The sequence below is a fragment of the Monodon monoceros genome, unplaced genomic scaffold, assembly GCF_005190385.1.
Source record: "Monodon monoceros isolate NGI ecotype Baffin Bay Population unplaced genomic scaffold, NGI_Narwhal_1 Super_Scaffold_10, whole genome shotgun sequence".
NCBI classification, from domain to species: domain Eukaryota; kingdom Metazoa; phylum Chordata; class Mammalia; order Artiodactyla; family Monodontidae; genus Monodon; species Monodon monoceros.
Window position 1 is genome coordinate 35,882,802 of NW_021703766.1, and position 17,828 is coordinate 35,900,629.

A 17,828-nucleotide genomic window follows, 5' to 3' on the forward strand; every position below is an offset into this window, starting at 1 on the left:
TCTGCCTTTAACAGGATGGAAATTTCTCTCTCAGTACTGTATTTGAAAAACCTCAAAATATGATGGTAGTTGGACAGTCAGCATTTGCCGACTTTGGTAAGATTGTTTTTGTCTTTGAAAGTCTCCCCATCTCTCTGACCTAGTCATATTAATTCCCCATATCTAAAAGTAACTTTAGTGTCTTCAGAGCTATTACTGATTTAAAAGATGCCTGTCCTAGTATTATACATGGCATGTGGTCAATTCTTTAATACAATAAGGAGCAATTTATGACGTGTGTTTAAATTATAGTTTGAATTTAAGGGACTCCTGTTTGCAGGAGTAACATGCAAAAACAAGGATGTCTACTGAGGCTTTTCTAGAGAATACCTAATAGTAATTATCATGACATTTTTATGTATATCCACGCTGTAGAACAAAAATATTGAAGAAATTAACCTGATCTCTTCAAACTACTTGAATATTAAAAAACATTTTTGTTTATATCTTAATTCCAAAGAGTAGCATCTGTTATGAATCTCTGTTTTCCACAAGATTCTACACAATAAATCAAGTTCAGAACTTCCAAAGCATATATGGCTCTTTCATCATTTGTCAGGGTTATTATTAAAAGGATTTTGGTGTCAGATGGAAAAGTGGTCCAGATGACCACTACCTGAGTCCAAAGTTCACTCCCATCCTGCTTTTCCTTCATTCTACCAACAAACACCTCAGCCTGTTCCTCAAAATGCAGGTGACATATTACCACCTCCAGAGGCCTCAGTTTCTTCATTTGTAAAATGAGGATGATGATTATAACCATCTCACAAGGCTAATGTGAATAACACAATGTGAGTAAAGCACAGTGTCAGGCACAGAGTAAGTGCACAGGAAATTATTGCATAATCTCAGTCTTTTCACTGGACTTGTTTGGTCTTGTTGCTGCTTTTTGCTCTGCTGACTAAATCAACTCATTGTTCAGTGTCATAGAGACGTGTCCCATGACAACTAAAGCAGGAGGTTTGATAGTGTTATTTGATGAAAATTTCAACATGAATCTCTGTTGTACTGTATTTTAGTTTTATTACATTGAATATTACTTTGATTTTGAGCAAATTTCTGGGGCCTGATTTATAGTCTTTAATGCAAATAGTCAAGTGTTAGGATACAGGAATTTTATTTGCTTATGGACTTGATTAGCTGGATTAATGACAAATCCCTTTGCAAGTCTCTCTAGGGAAAGAAGTATATATGCAGTATATAATTCTCAGGAGGCTCACAGACCTCCCTTAATCCCTGGTTAGGATCCTCCAAATTGAAGATATTTGTTTTATTATTGTGTGTTTTGTATGATGAAGTGCTTTGCTTGTAACAAAGTTATTAGTAGCTTTACTTAAAGATTTTTTTTAATTGTGCTAACCATAAACATAGACATTTAACTTACGTGTTTGTGTTTTTTCAATGTGCAGAATATAGGATATAGTCAATTAAACATAACTATTTCTCCCCTATTTTTAATAACTTTAGGTGAGTATATCAGTAAACTTTTTTAATGGATCAGTAAATTTTAAAGAAATAGCCCACACTGTCTTTTTAAAACTTGATGTATTTTTAGCTGGGTATTATCAAAAAACAAGACTGCTTATGAGTCCAAACAGATGGCATTGAATAAGGTTATGAATATTAATATATAAAAATATGCATTTTCCTATACATTTGATTATGTCTGTAAATTGCATCCTGCCCTCCATCCACCACCCCTCCCACTCCTTTTGAACCAAGGCAAGGGAAGTGACTGACAGCCAGGAAGTCAGAGTGATATCAGAAATTCACCATTTGTTTGGTTAAAAAAAAGCATATGCTTGAAGCACATGCATGAATAAATGATATAGCTCACAGGAAGACTCCTGTACCAAAAAGGAATGTTTAAATGGCTCCCAGCTCACCTGCATTGTCTAGGAACAGAAGTTTTTTACCTATGATGAAGTTTTTAGTTTCTAACGTAAAATATTTTTTTAAAGATATCAAAAAAACCTACTCTTAAAGAAGGCTGTGCTGGTATAGTGAAAGGGAGGTAGGATGGTTTGAAATCAAACAAATCAGGAACTTATAGCTAATAAAACAAGGAAATAATTATTCAGACTTATGATAACATTATTTATTCCCTTTATAAGACAAACAAATACTTTCCCAGAAATCACCTAAATAAAACTCTATGAAATGTTACACAGCCAATAAAATGGGAGTTATGAAGATTCTGTTAGGAGAAAAAAGCAGAACAGTATGTTGTACAGTATGATCATTTAAAAAAAATAAGACTAGAGCGAAATATATCAAAATGATGATAATGGTTGCGTTAAAGTCGGAAAATAGGTTATCTTATTACCTGTTTTCCAAATTTTCTGCTATGTGGTTAGATTAATTTAGTAATGAAAAAGTAAAATATAGAAGGATAATAGGCAACTATGGCAAGAAAGAAACCAAAGTATGTACTTAAAGTGTTTAGATTTTTTTGTCATATTACCTCTGAGTTCAAATATAATTTATCCTATCCTCTGAGTTGCATGAACAACTCCTTCAGAGAAGGTCATGTACTTCCACACAGTCTTTAACTCCTACAGCTTTGTAGATACAGTAGTAGTCCCTAGGTATCCACGGGGGATTGGTTCTAGGATCACCCCACCATCACCAGTTCCCACCAGCTACTGCCAGATACCCAAAGCCGAGGATATTCAAGTGTAGAAAATTACATGGTACAGTCAGCCCTCCATTTCTGTGGCTTCTACAGTTGGTTGAATGGATGCAGAACCCATGGATATGTAGGGCCAACTGTACCGTTTTAAATTAACTTCAGAAAGTAAAACAAAATCTTCTGGTCTGATGGGATATGCAGAAGGTAATGCTTCTGGGACATGGAATAGGAAGTCAGGGGAAGTTTATTAGAATCTCTGAGATGCCTGAGATTTTCATATCAAAAGAGAGGTGGATTTCAGAAGATGTGGTTCATATATACAATGGAATATTACTCAGCCATAAAAAGGAACAAAATTGGGTCATTTGTTGAGATGGATGGACCAGAGTCCGTCATACAGAGTGAAGTAAGTCAGAAAGAGAAAAAAAATATTAACACATGTAGGTGGAATCTAGAAAAATGGTACAGATGAACCTATTTGCAGGGCAGGAATAGAGACACAGACATAGGGAACGTACCTGTAGACACAGGGGTGGGATGAATTGGGAAATTGGGATTGACGTATGTGCACTGCCGTGTGCAAAATAGATAGCTAGTGAGAACCTGCTGTATAGTGCAGGGAGCTCAGCTTGGTGCTCTGTGGTGACCTAGATGGGATGGGATGGGGGGTGGTGGGAGGGAGGTCCAAGAGGGAGGGGATATATATATATACATAAAGCTGATTTACTTCATCGTACAGCAGAAACTAACACAACATTGTAAAGTAACTATACCCCAATTAAAAAAAAAAAAAAAGACAGAGGGTAGATTTAAACGGTTTTGAAATACTCGATCTCCTAAGGATGGAAACCAGTCAGGAGACAGGTCGGACATGAGGTGGTGTGAGCATGAGCTAACTACATCAATAATTGGAGGGACAGTTGGGAGAAACTTTGCAAAGAAATAATCAGTAAATGTACTGGTTGGTTTGACAATAGAAGGATTAAAAAAAAAAACAAAAAACAACTTGCCTCTGAATAACTAGAAGAATCATTCTTTTCTCTACCAGTTTTCATAGAGATAGGTAATCAGGAGAGTAAGCTGGTTTGGATATTAAGATACTTTAGAGTCATTACTTTAATAATGCTAGTAAGACAACAAGCTGGAACATTTATGAAACATAAGTTTAGTAATAAAACCAAAGCAAGTTTGAAAGTCCTCCAAGAGCTAAGAGATCAAGAACTGAATGAGCCCTCCAAGAAGGAGAGTGTGAATAGAGTTTGACAGGGATAAGGAGGGAGAAAAAAGAGTGCTAAAATGTGATCAGAAAATATTGATGATATTAAAATGTGATGTACAAGGATGACCATGAAAAGGCCTTTGGATTTACAGTTTAGCAGGGCACTAGTGGCCAAAAAAGGTGTCATTTACAGAGCTCTTTAGCATTTCCTGAGCCTTAGAAATCAGCTAATAAGTAGTAGCTGCTGTTGGTTATTAGCTGGGCCCTGGCCTCACACTTGGGAGATCTGCAACCCATAAATGCCTCTAATACTTAAGCAGTCATCTTCTAGAAAACATGTTGTGCCTTACCCTATTATATCACCCTTTTAAACTGTATGTTAAAGTTGAGTGTTTTTCTAGGTAGGCTTAGAATATCAAGGTGTCTAGAATTTCAGCAAATAAGGTAGTATCTGTTAAACTACATAGGACATAAAAGTTGGGCTTCCCTGGTGGTGCAGTGGTTGAGAGTCCACCTGCCCATGCAGGGGACACGGGTTCGTGCCCCGGTCCGGGAAGATCCCACGTGCCGCGGAGCGGCTGGGCCCGTGAACCATGGCCACTGAGCCTGCGCGTCCGGAACCTGTGCTGCACAACGGGAGAGGCCACAACAGTGAGAGGCCCACGTACTGCAAAAAAAAAAAAAAAAGTCAAGAAAAATAAGGTACATTTTTTTCTATCAAAAAAGATTATATACAACCACACTTAGAGAAAACATTAATTTTGTATGCAATGCCAGATGTAATAGAAATCAATAAAAAGCTGCAAAACTGAAGGGGGAAGACAAACCTTAACAGAACGTCAGCATTTTCTATAGATTGAATCATATTTTAAATCTCATAAAATACATAAATTTATATATCCAAATCTAAATCTTGTGTATCAGATCATCATAAAGAGATCACACTTTTCTTCAAGTGAAGAAAGAATACTGGCATGTTGGAGAAACCTGGGAATTGTAAATCAGGCCTAAATAATCCTATAAGTGATAAAGGAGTTAATGAAAATAGGAAACTTTGTCATCCGTGAAAGTTACTAACATATCGGAAAGTATTGAACCCCATAAATAGTATCACTTATGATTGAAACCAAATCTTATTCAATTGAGTATCCCAATGGCCTAGTACAGTAGATAATAAATGACGTTTAAAGGGAGAAAAACCCCACAAGCAAGTTATTTTATGAAGTTTTTATGCTGCTTGATAAAAATTCGGATTTAAATTCCAAATTAACCATGGTACAGCTGAAATAGTTCAAAATAACAGCAGTTTTCCTTCCTCTTGTTTTACAGTTGGGTGTATTCAGTAACAATTTGATGAATTAAAATTGCTTCTTGTTAGTTTTGATCTGGAAATAAAAGAAAATCACGTGAGCCATGTATGGAAATTTAAAACTTATATTTAGCCTAAATGCTAATGGGTAATTAAATGTTCATATTCTCTTTTATTGTTTTTTTTTAATTTTTATTGGATTTAAATTTTATTGATTTAAAATGTTGTGTTAGATTCAGATATACAGAAAAGTGAATCCGTTTTGCATATACATATATCCACTCTTTTTCTAGATTCTTTTCCCATATAGGCCATTACAGAGTATTGGGTACAGTTCCTTGTGCTGTAGGTTCTTATTAGTTATCTGTTTATATAGAGTAGTGTGTATATGTCAATCCCAATCTCCCAATTTATCCTTCCCCCCTTATCTGCTAACCATAAGTTTGTTTCCTGCATGTGTGACTCTACTTCTGTTTCGTAAATAAGTTCATTTGTACTGTTTTTTTAGATTACACATATAAGTGATATCACATGATATTTGTCTTTCTGTGTCTTACTTCACTCAGTATGACAATCTCTAGGTCCATCCATGTTGCTACAAATGGCATTATTTCCTTCCTTTTCTATGGCTGAGTAGTATTCCATTTTATATATGTACCACATCTTCTTTATCCATTCCTCTGTCGACGGACATTTAGGTTGCTTCCATGTCTTGGCTATTGTAAACAGTGCTGCAGTGAACATTGGGGTGCATGTCCTTTTGGACCATGTTTTTCTCCAGATATATACCAGGAGTAGGCTTGCAGGGTCATATGGTAGCTCTATTTTTAGTTTTTTAAGGAAACTCCATACTGTTTTCCATAGCGGCTGTACGAATTTACATTCCCACCAACACTGTAGGAGGGTTCCCTTTTCTCCACACCCTCTCCAGCATTTATTATTTGTAAATTTTTTAATGATGGCCATTCTGACCAGTGTGAGGTGATACTTCACTGTAGTTTTGATTTGAATTTCTCTAATAATTAGTGATGTTGACCATCTTTTCATGTGCTTTTTGGCCATCTGTATGTCTTCTTTGGAGAAATGTCTATTTAGATCTTCTGCCCATTTTTTGATTGGATTGTTTGTTTCTTTGATATTGAGCTGCACGAGCTTTTTGTATATTTTGGAGATTAATCCCTTTTTGGTTGCTTTGTTTGCAAATATTTTCTCTCATTCTGAGGGTTGTCTTTTTGTTTTGTTTATGGTTTCCTTTGCTGTGGAAAAAGATATTAGATCCATTTTTTAATTTTTAATTAGATCCATTTTTTTATTTTTGTTTTTATTTTTCATTAGATTCATTTTTTATTTTTTTAATTAGATCCATTTTTTAATTTTTGTTTTTATTTTCATTACTCTAGGAGGTGGATTAATAGAGATCTTGCTGTGATTTATGTCAAAGAGTGTTCTGCCTATGTTTTCCTTTAAAAGTTTCATAGTGTCTGGCCTTACATTTAGGTCTTTAATCCATTTTGAGTTTATTTTTGTGTATGGTGTAAGGGAGTATTCTAATTTCATTTTTTTACATGTAGGTGTCCAGATTTCCCGACACCACTTATTGAAGAAACTGTCTTTTCTCCATTGTATATTCTTGCCTCTTTTGTCATAGATTAGGTGACCATAGGTGCGTGAGTTTATATCTGGGGTTTCTATCCTGTTCCATTGATCTATATTTCTGTTTTTGTGCCAGTACCACACTGTTTTGATGACTGTAGCTTTGTAGTATATAATCTGAAGTTGGGGAGCCTGATTCCTCCAGCTCCATTTTTCTTTCTCAAGATTGCTGTGGCTGTTTGGTGTCTTTTGTGTTTCCATACAAATTGTAAAAATTTTTGTTCTAATTCTGTGAAAAGTGATATTGGTAACTTGATAGGCATTGCATTGAATCTGTAGATTGCTTTGGGTAGTACAGTCATTTTCACAATATTCAATCCTCCAATCCAAGAACATGGTATATCTCTCCATCTGTTTGTGTCATCTTTTACTTCTTTCATTGGTACCTTATAGTTTTCTGAGTACAGGTCTTTTGCCTCCTAAGTAGGTTTATTCCTAGGTACTTTATTCTTTTTAATGCGATGGTAAATGGGATTGCTTCCTTAATTTCTCTTTCTGATCTTTTGTTGTTAGTCTATAGGAATGCAACATATTTCTGTGTATTAATTTTATATCCTGCAACTTTACCAGATTCGTTAATTAGCTCTAGCAGTTTTCTGGTAGCATCTTTAGGATTCTCTATGCATATTATCATCTCATCTGCCAACAGTGACAGTTTTACTTCTTCTTTTCCAATTTGTATTCCTTTTATTTCTTTTTCTTCTCTGATTGCCATGGCTAGAACTTCCAAAATTATGTTGAATAATAGTGGTTAGAGTGGACATCCTTGTCTTCTTCCTGACCTTAGAGGAAGTGCTTTCAGTTTTTCACCATTGAGAATGATGTTTGCTGTTGATATGTCATATATGGCCTTTATTATGTTGAGGCAGGTTCCCTCTGTGCCCACTTTCTGGAGAGGTTTTATCATAAATGGGTGTTGAATTTTGTCAAAAGCTTTTTCATCATCTATTGAGATGATCATATGGTTCTTATTGTTTAATTTGTTAACATGGTGTATCATATTGATTGATTTGTGTATACTGAGGAATGCTTGCATCCCTGGGATAAAATCCCACTTTATCATGGTGTATGATCCTTTTAATATGTTGTTGGATTCTGTTTGCTAGTATATCCTTGAGGATATTTGCGTCTGTGTACATCAGTGATATTGGTCTGTAATTTTCTTTTTTTGTTATATCTTTTTCTGGTTTTGGTATCATGGTGATTGTGGATTCGTAGAATGAGCTTGGGAGTATTCCTTCCTCTGCAATTTTCTGGAAGAGTTTGAGAAGGATAGGTGTTAACTCTTCTCTAAATGTTTGATAGAATTCATCTGTGAAGCCATCTGGTCCTGGACTTTTGTTTGTTAGAAGATTTTTAATTGCAGTTTCAATTTCAGTACTTCTGATTGGTCTGTTTATATTTTCTATTTCTTCCTGGTTCAGTCTTGGAAGGTTATACCTTTTAAGAATTTGTCCATTTCTTGGAGGTTGTCCATTTTATTTGCATACAGTTGCTTGTAGTAGTCTCTTATGATCCTTTGTATTTCTGTGATGTCAATTGTTTTTTCTCCTTTTTCATTTCTGATTTTATTGATTTGAATCCTCTCCCTTTTTTTCTTGATGAGTGTGGCTAAAGGTTTATCAATTTTGTTTCTCTTCTCAAAGAACCAGCTTTTAGTTTCATTGATTTTTGCTCTTGTTCTCTTCATTTCTATTTCTTTTATTTCTGCTCTGATATTTATGGTTTCTTTCCATCTACTAACTTTGGGTTTGTTTTGTTCTCCTTTCTCTAGTTGCTTTAGGTGTAAGCTTAGGTTGTTTATTTGAGATTTTTCTTGTTTCTTGAGGCAAGATTATATTGCTTTAAACATTGCTATTAGAACTGCTTTTGCTGCATCCATAGCTTTTGGATCATCGTGTTTTTGTTGTCATTTGTCTGTAGGTTTGTTTTTTATTTCTTCTTTGATTTCTTCAATGAACCATTGGTTATTTATTTATTTATATTGTTTAACCTCCGTGTGTTCGTGATTTTTAGTTTTTTTCCTGTAATTGATTTCTAATCCAGTAGTGTGGTCAGAAAAGATGCTTGATATGATTTCAATTTTCTTAAATTTACCGAGGCTTTATTTGTGACCCAAGATGTGATCTATCCTGAAGAATGTTCTGTGTGCACTTGAGAAGAAAGTGTATTCTGCTGCTTTTGGATGGAATGTCCTATAACTATCAATTAAGTCTATCTGGTCTAATGTGTCATTTAAGGCTTGTGTTTCCTTATTAATTTTCTGTCTGGATCTGTCCATTGGTGTAAATGGGGTGTGAAAGTACCCCACTCACATTCTCTTATATGTAAGTATTTTAAAGATCAAATACCTTCAAATAGACAGATCATTATATTACAAAAGAGGCCGTATAGGGGAGAGTTCTAAGTATTATGCTTTCTGGGCTTGGTCTCATTTTTTTTAGTCATTTAAGACTGCTTTTCATTCCAAAGACTTAATAGTGGACTTTTGTTTGTTCGTTTGTTTCCTATAGTTGAAAAGTGGCTGTTCTCTTGTTAAGTAGCCTTATTTATTTTTTCATTAAAAGGGACACTGAATTCCAGTTGACATTAGTCAATAAGATAAAATTTTTCAGATAGTCTCTCTTAAATGTACTAATATAGCACCTTCATCACCAGTCAGAAATTATTAAGTAAATATAAATACAAAATACTTTAATATATGGAATATGGACAACTGGATGTAAGTGCTGGATTCAAGGAATTTGAAATATGATACTTTGAAATATAATTCATAAAATACCATGAATTTTATGGTACATACATATCAGTTCAAATAGTTTATTCTATTCTTTAAAATTGTAGAGTGATCAGTTTTTCTCCCATTCAGTTTTCTTCCTCTTTTGTACTGGAAGATGTACAAGATTTCATTAACCTATTCAAGAAATACTTGTTTTCAGCGCCTACTATTTAGACTATTCTGGATGCTTGGCATGTAGCCATGAATGAAGCATACAAGAACCTTGCTCTCATGGAGTTTAAACTCTGTTGAGGAAGGGAAAACAACAAGAAGTAAATTAGCGAGGTATTTTTAGAAAGTGTTAAGAGCTTTGAGCAGATAAAAGTACTAAGAGGAAGTGTGAAGGCCTATTTTCTGTAGCTGATGAGGTCATATTTCACCTTCGAGTTGAATGAAGTCACAGGAAGATCTTGGAAGACTGTTTCAAGCAGAGATAACACCTAAATGAATGTTCAAAGTACAAAAAGAAGGATGGCACTTGGCCAAATCTTCAGGGACTTGAGAACCAAGGTAAGGAATTTGGGGGGTTTTCTAGATATAATTGGGAGCTTCAAGGAGACTTAAGAGGATATGTAATTAATCCCACAATATTTTGGACCTATTAAGTTTGAGATATCTATTGGACACTAAAATGTTATACAAGTGCAAGATACAAAGTCTGAAGAGACATAGAGTTGGATATCAGCATATCCTTGTTTAAATACCTTTTAGAAAATGGATAATGGATAAATAAAGGAGTACCTGCTCAAAGTATCCCACCTTTCTTCCTAACACTACAAATGTAAATTATTCCAGCCACAGTGGTCTCTTTGCTGTTCTTCAAACAGACCAGGCACTGTCCCCCTAAGGGCTTTTTCTTCTGCATGGAATGCTCTTACTCCAGATATTCCCATGGCTCACTCCCTCACTACCTTATAGTCTTGCTAAAATGTCATCTTCTCCAAGAGGCCCTCCTTGACCACTCTATTTAAAATTGTAACCCCTGCCCCCAGCACTCCTGGCCCCTTTCCCTCTTTACTTTTCTCCATAGCATTTGTCACTATCTGATATACGGTGTTTTTACTCATGTACTCCATTGGTGTGTTTTCTTCACTGCTGTATCTCATGCCTTGAAGCAGTGCCAGTCACATTGTAAATAATGAATAATTTTGAATGAATAATTTAATTTAAAAATATATTAATTGATTAAACCAATTGGTTTTTAAGAATTGAGCCCAAATTTAGGACATGTCTTAAATATCTTCAGCCATTATCCTAAACCCAAGCTTCTTAGTGTCATTCACATGATGAGAACTGATCTAACATTACTTTTGCCCATTTTGATTAAAGGTTAGTGATTGAACTAAAAATTGTTCTTAATCTCTAAAATAGATGGATGCTGATTTCAGTAGGAGACATCCTAGGTCCTTATAAATTTTAATTGTTAGTTTTCATATTTCCATTTTTCTAATTCCTGAATTCTGACAACATACGTTATCTATAGAATTTATATTATTTAACATTTAAACAGACCATTGTATTTGCACAGATTCTGAATATCCTTTTGGATCTTTCTAGTGTCAGTTTGTACTGAAAGATCAAAGAAACAGCAACCAATTTAAATAGTTCTTTCTAACCTGGCAGGCTGACCTGCCCCTGTGCCACCAAAGAAAGACCAGACTATTCTAAATTTGGGGTGAAACCGAAATATTTTATATGCACACATTGCCATAATTCACGGGAAGTGAGTAGACAGTCTTAGAATATTCTTCTAATATATGTCTAGTTTGTTAGTATTTTCTTTCCATTCCATGTCACTTTGGCGATCACACTGCAACGGTTGCCATAGCAAAAGTGATTAGTCCCTGAGTTTTACTTCTAGCAAAGACTGTGAGGCATCTCTTTTGGTGAGTCACAGATGCCAGATGTGATTTTGATAAATACCTTGAATGCTTTTTGATGGGAAATGGTAATTTATATACAAATTATAAAATTGCTGCTTCAGAGTCTTGATTTTATACATACTCAGCATTTAAAGACTATCAGGCTGTACAACTTTTGTTTAAGATTACAAATATGAGGAAAAACTAGGATCCTAAATCCATGAAGTCTTTATGTATAAGTTTGTATATGGTAGAGTATTGCCTTTCTAGGTAAGAGGGTTTTTTTAGTCCAGCTATTTCTCTGACTTACTGTATTCTCAAGGCTACATTGTTCTTTTAATTTTTTTTAAGGTGCATGGTATTATGAGTATATAATTATTTCTTTGAATATTAAATTTAAAGTACTTAAAGAGTTTATAGGATAATGTTATATTTTACATTATCACATTGCTGTTTTGTAATTTAACAGGTGATATTTTTAATACTTTATCTAATACAACCTGCAGCTAATTGGGACACTTGTCTCTCTAAGCCTGCCCTAATTAATAGAATGGATCTATGATAACTGGAGCAATCCATGTAACTGACCTGTGAACTTCACCATACATTTATCTCTTTGTTGGTTGATTGCCACAGTACTAGGAAAGTGATTATTGCAGGATCTTGCCTATTCTTAGACCTTCCAGTTACATGCAGCCTGGGAAAGACTAAAAGACAGTGAAATTTATTCCTCTCTACTATATTATACCTGAGGGGAATTCCCTGCTATTAGTCAGAGCAGTATTAGAATAATATACTCTCAGAGCCTGAGAATAATTTATGAAAATCCCCTTTCTAAATGTCCTACACCATTTTCAAGTAACTCAGGCTTCCATTTAAACCCCATTTTCTTTGCAGCTCTGCATTTTCATTCAGTTTAAATGCCCCATCCATTGTTAAGCAAAAGCAGAGGTGTGCTTCTGGATATAGGTATGTATACAGCTCTCTGTGCTTATCCTTCACCAACTATGGGTTGGGCGGATAGATAGGTAGTGGATGGATGGATGAAAGTACCCTTTGCTATATCCCTTGTCCACAGCAATCCATTCCCTTAGCGGCTCTCACAAAGCAATTCCATTTTCCTGTTCTGTTCCACATTAGCAAGTCAGTACCCTTTTATTCTCTGTTACACCTTGAGACAAACGGACATTATCTGTACCTAACCTGCCCCTGCCTATCATTATACCCCAAATAACTAATGTATTCTTAATTTAGTCAATAGAAAAGTTTCAAAGTTTTGTAATCAGTGACAAAGGATTTAAGAGTTTAAGGATTTAGGAGTTTGGCATTTTTCTTTTTTTGTTTATTTTATTTTATTGTTATTATTATCATTGTTTTGGCTCTATTGGGTCTTTGTTGCTGCGCGCGGGCTTTCTCTAGTTGAGGCAAACAGGAGCTACTCTTCGTTGCGGTACACGGGCTTCTCATTGCGGTGGCTTCTCTTGTTGCAGGGCACGGGCTGTAGGCGCACAGGCTTCAGTAAGTTGCAGCATGCAGGCTCAGTAGTTGCGGCACGTGGGCTCTAGGGTGCTCAGGCTTTCAGTAGTTGTGGCACACAGGCTCAGTAGTTGTGGCTTGCGGTCTTTAGAGCACAAGCACAGTAGTTGTGGTGCATGGGCTTAGTTGCTCCACAGCGTGTGGGATCTTCGAAGACCAGGGATCGAACCTGTGTCCCCTGCATTGGCAGGCAGATTCTTAACCACTGCACCACCAGGGAAGTCCAGGAGTTTGGTATTTTTCAAATATTTGTTTATTTCTTTTTCATAATACTTAACTGTTCTTACTATTTGGCAGGAACTCTTTTACAGAATATGTTTTACATTTATCTCAGTTAATCCTCCCAAACCTCTCTGAGGTGAGCAGTATTATTTATCCTCGTTATACAGATGTGGTAACAGGGGTTCACATGTTAAGAAACTTGCCCAGGGGCACAAAACTAAGAAGTAGTAGAGCTAGGAAGTGATCCTTGGCTCTGTCTCACAAGCTGTGAGACACCCCTTCTTCTGCATTAGTTCTTAAACTGTGTGAGCATCCCTTAATGGTCTCCAACAGTGACCTCCTGGTCAGCATTGTTTTGGTTTTTTAAAACCAAATAATATGTTGATGGTGAATCTTTTCTTTCTGCTCCCTGCATTTTATGATGGCGTTTCCCTAATTGTTTTTAGAATTTTTATACTATCTGACCATTTTCTAATTCATTATCCATGTCAAAAATTTGATTATATATATCAATAATTCTAGAATATATAATGCTTATGGATTCCAGAAAAAATCAAAACCAAGCATTGGTCATTTCGATACAAAATTCACTATATAATAATATCTCTTGCATTAAGACAGCTTTTCAGAAAAGCTCTTTATCAAGTAAAAAAAGATTATAGTTTTTATTAGGATGAAGCCATTCTATTGTAAAGTTTCTGAATACTTTGGGAGGTCATTTCCTAGGAATAAGCTCCTTGATTTCTCTTTAATTTTGATTTTTTCCCCTTACTCCAGATGTTTACCGTTTTGCAGCCACATATCTGTATTTTTCAGTCAGTTTTTAAAACTCTAACTTCTAAATTGTGACTCATCATTTGAGACCAGGATCTCTCTAAATTTATTTAAACACATTTTTCTTAAACATTCATTAATAAATGTATAAAAATTCTTTATGTCCTCTCCTAGTTCATATTTTTTAAATCAAGATTTTTTTTTGCCTCATACAGATGATTTCTATTGTCCTTTGAAGTAGTAGAAAGATCTGCTTATATCTGGCATGGGTTAATGATGTCAGTTAAGTCTCCTACATCTCATATTTCTTATAATCTTTTCAAAATAAGCTGCCAGTTTTAAAAGTGGAATCTTTCATGATGAAATGTTAAGGCAGCAGAGAAAAGGAATTTAATAGATGGTTAAAAAACAACAACACTGTTTGAAATCAATCACCAACTCAATAAAAGTAGTTGAGGGCTTATAGTGTAAGTATATTTTTTATTTTAAATCTATTACAAATCCCTATAGCAGTTAGTACTGTTTTGCTATTAAAGATTTGTCATAGGCTTTAGATCCACATAGACCTAGATTCAAATTTCAGTTCTGGGTAAGTCATTCAAACTCTTTATCCATCTATTTCCTCATATACAATATGAGGTTATAACGAGGTTGTCGTAAACATAAAATGGTATTGTAGGTGCTTTAGTGCCTTCACATTACATGCTGAATAAATGTGAGCTGCAATAATAATAACAATATTTAGACCATTTACTTATAGTTTAATATCCTCTTTATTCAATACATTCTTCAAAAGATAAAAGAGAGAGGAGTTCAAAATCCTCCTTTAGAGTTTCTTCTTTCCCCTCTGCTGCTCCCAGAACATCTACCTAAAATTCTTCTTCCTCTGCACTGCCTTGTACTCCTCAAACCACCAAAACCCATGGAGTCTTAACCTCATTCATATCTCTTTAAACTGTCCTTTCTCAGGGGCTTCCCTGATGGCGCAGTAGTTGAGAATCTGCCTGCCGATGCAGGGGACATGGGTTCGAGCCCTGGTCTGGGAAGATTCCATGTGCCGCGGAGCAACTGGGCCCGTGAGCCACAGTTACTGAGCCTGCGCGTCTGGAGCCTGTGCTCCGCAACAAGAGAGGACGCGATAGTGAGAGGCCCGCGCACCGCAATGAAGAGTGGCCCCCGCTTGCCACAACTAGAGAAAGCCCTCGCCCAGAAACAAAGACCCAGCGCAGCCATAAATAAATACATAAATAAAATTTAAACTGTCCTTTCCCAGGGTTGCTTCTTTAACTTATCTCTTCCCTAGCTTACTGAGAGATTACTGACCTTCTGACTATTCATATGCCTCTCCAAACCATTCTTCACTCCATAGTGCTGCTTCTACACAAAATGAATCTGCAATACTAAAATCCTTTAATAGCTGTCCTTATGGTAAGGTCCAGTCTTTGCTGTGGTACACAGGCCCTTTTAGATCTGGCCTCTTTTTGCTTATCTATAACAAGACTTCACAGACACACTGATCTATGTACAGTTCTCTAAATATATCATACTCCTTTTTTTGTTTCACTTCCAGGCCTTAGTATGTGAGATTCCCTTTGCCTAGAATCCCCTTCCACCTCTTTTCACCCACCTAATGCATAATCATCTTTCAGGTTTTAATTAATAGTTATTTTTAAAACATTAATCACAGTACCTCATGCATAGTAGTCTTCCTGAAAGTGTTTACCGGATGGATAAATAAACTGTTTATATGATTGATTAGATGATTATGTCAGATGGAGTGTCAAGTTAGAGTGACTTGCTCCTGCTGCACCTACTGTATTTTAGCATTTGCCATACTCTGGCGCAACTATATATTTTTTTTACTTCTATTTCCCTCCTTACCTAGGGGTTCCTTGGAGACGGAGAGCATGATGTTCCATATTTATATTTCAGTGTCTAGAATATTGGTTAGCACATAGTAAGTGCTTGATAAATGTTTAATGAATAATTCCTTTGAAAGGAGTCTGCTTAAATACTTTAAAATTTTTAACAATTTTATCAAGGTATAATTTGCATAATGAAAGGCTCCCGTTTTAAGAGGAGAGTGCAAGCTTTAATAGACTGTGATAGTTGTGTAACCATGACCACAGTCCCAGTTTTAGAATACTCTCATTAACCCACGAAGTTCCCTCATGCCCATGTGTATTCTCCTAGACAACCCTGCACCACACAACCACTAATAGGCTTTTTTTTTAATTGTGGTAAAATCTATATAAACATACAATTTGCCATATTAACCAGTTTTAAATGTACAGTTCAGTTGTATAAATTACATTCACACTGTTGTGGCGCCATCTCCACTATTCATTTGCAAAACTTTTGATAACCCCAAACAGAAACCCTGTAATTATTAAGCAGTTATTCCTCATTCCTCCCTCCCCCCAGCCCTTGATAACCTCTAATCTTCTTTCTGTCTCAATGAATATGCATATTCTAGATACTTCCTGTAAGTGGAGTCATACAATATTTGTCCCTTTGTGTCTCATTTATTTCGCTTAGCGTAATGTTTTCAAGGTTCACCCAGGTTCTAGCAGGTATCAAAATAAATTAATTTCCTTTTTGATTATCCATTCATCTGTTGATAAACTCTAGTTTTTTTCACCTTTTAGCTATCATGAATAATGCCAAAATGAAGATTGGCATACAAGTATCTGTTTTGCTTTCCATTCTTTTAAGTGTATACCTGAAACTGAAATTGCTGGGTCAACTTTTTGGGGAACCATAAACTTTTCCATAGCAGCAGCATCGTTTTACATTCCTATCAGCAATGCACAGAGGTTCCAATTTCTCCACATCATCACCAACATTTATTTTTCTTTTTTTATCATTATTATTATTACTATTACTACCTTCCTAGATTATGTGAAGTAGTATTTCATTGTGATTTTCATTGGCATTTCTCTAATGACTAATGATGTTGAGCATTTTTTCATGTGCTTTTAGGCCATTTGTATACCTTCTTTGGAGAAATGTCTCTTCAAGTCCTTTGCTCATTTTTTAATTGGGCTGTCTCTCTCTTTATTGTTGAATTGTTGGAGTTCGTTATGTATTCTGGATGTTAAATCCTTGACATGGATATTTAAACATGTATATTTAAATACATATGATTTGCAAATATTTTCTCCCATTCTGTAGGTTGACTTTTCACTTCTTGATAATGTCTTTTGATGCATAAGATATTTTAATTTTGATAAAGTCCAATTTGCCTGTTTTTTCTTTGCTTCCTTCTGTTTTTATTTTTATATGTAAAAATCTGTTACCAAATCCAAAGTCATAAAGGTTTTCCCTTATGTTTTCTACTAAGAGTTTTATAATTTTAGCTCTTATATTTATTTTTTTTTAAGAATCATCTACTTTATATTCATTTTTCCACTTTGGTAAACAATATATGAGGCACAAACTAACAAATATAGAGAGTTCAACAACATGGGATACCTTATGTGACCATGAAAAAGATGTCACTTTTTGAAATGTTAGTGTAGTTAACTCTTTTTCGCCGTACCTCTTATTACCAAATACAAAGGAGTCTTAAAATTGAATGCTAGCCAATATTACAGAAAAAACTGTCTCATAACTTAAAGGAATCTTTTAGAAGTTTAATAGTTGGTCCTTCTATCTATAGAGAGAAGCATTTTTAAATAGTAAAGTTACAAAAAAGAAACACCAAATTGATAAATTTTTTAGACCATGAGTGAAGAAAAGGTTAAAATCTTCTTCCATTTTTATGGTCAGAAAGCCTTTTCTCTATATCACGTAGGGAAATT

At 35.2% G+C, this 17,828-nt stretch overlaps 1 protein-coding gene across 1 annotated transcript in view; it reads left to right on the forward strand.

Annotated features, from left to right (window-relative positions):
• The window catches only part of ITFG1 (integrin alpha FG-GAP repeat containing 1), a 242,593-nt gene that overhangs the window by 75,943 nt on the left and 148,822 nt on the right, over positions 1-17,828 (forward strand). The window contains exon 8 of the mRNA XM_029242010.1: positions 15-96. Coding sequence (XP_029097843.1) covers positions 15-96 — 82 coding nt within the window. The remainder of the gene's footprint in view (positions 1-14; positions 97-17,828) is intronic.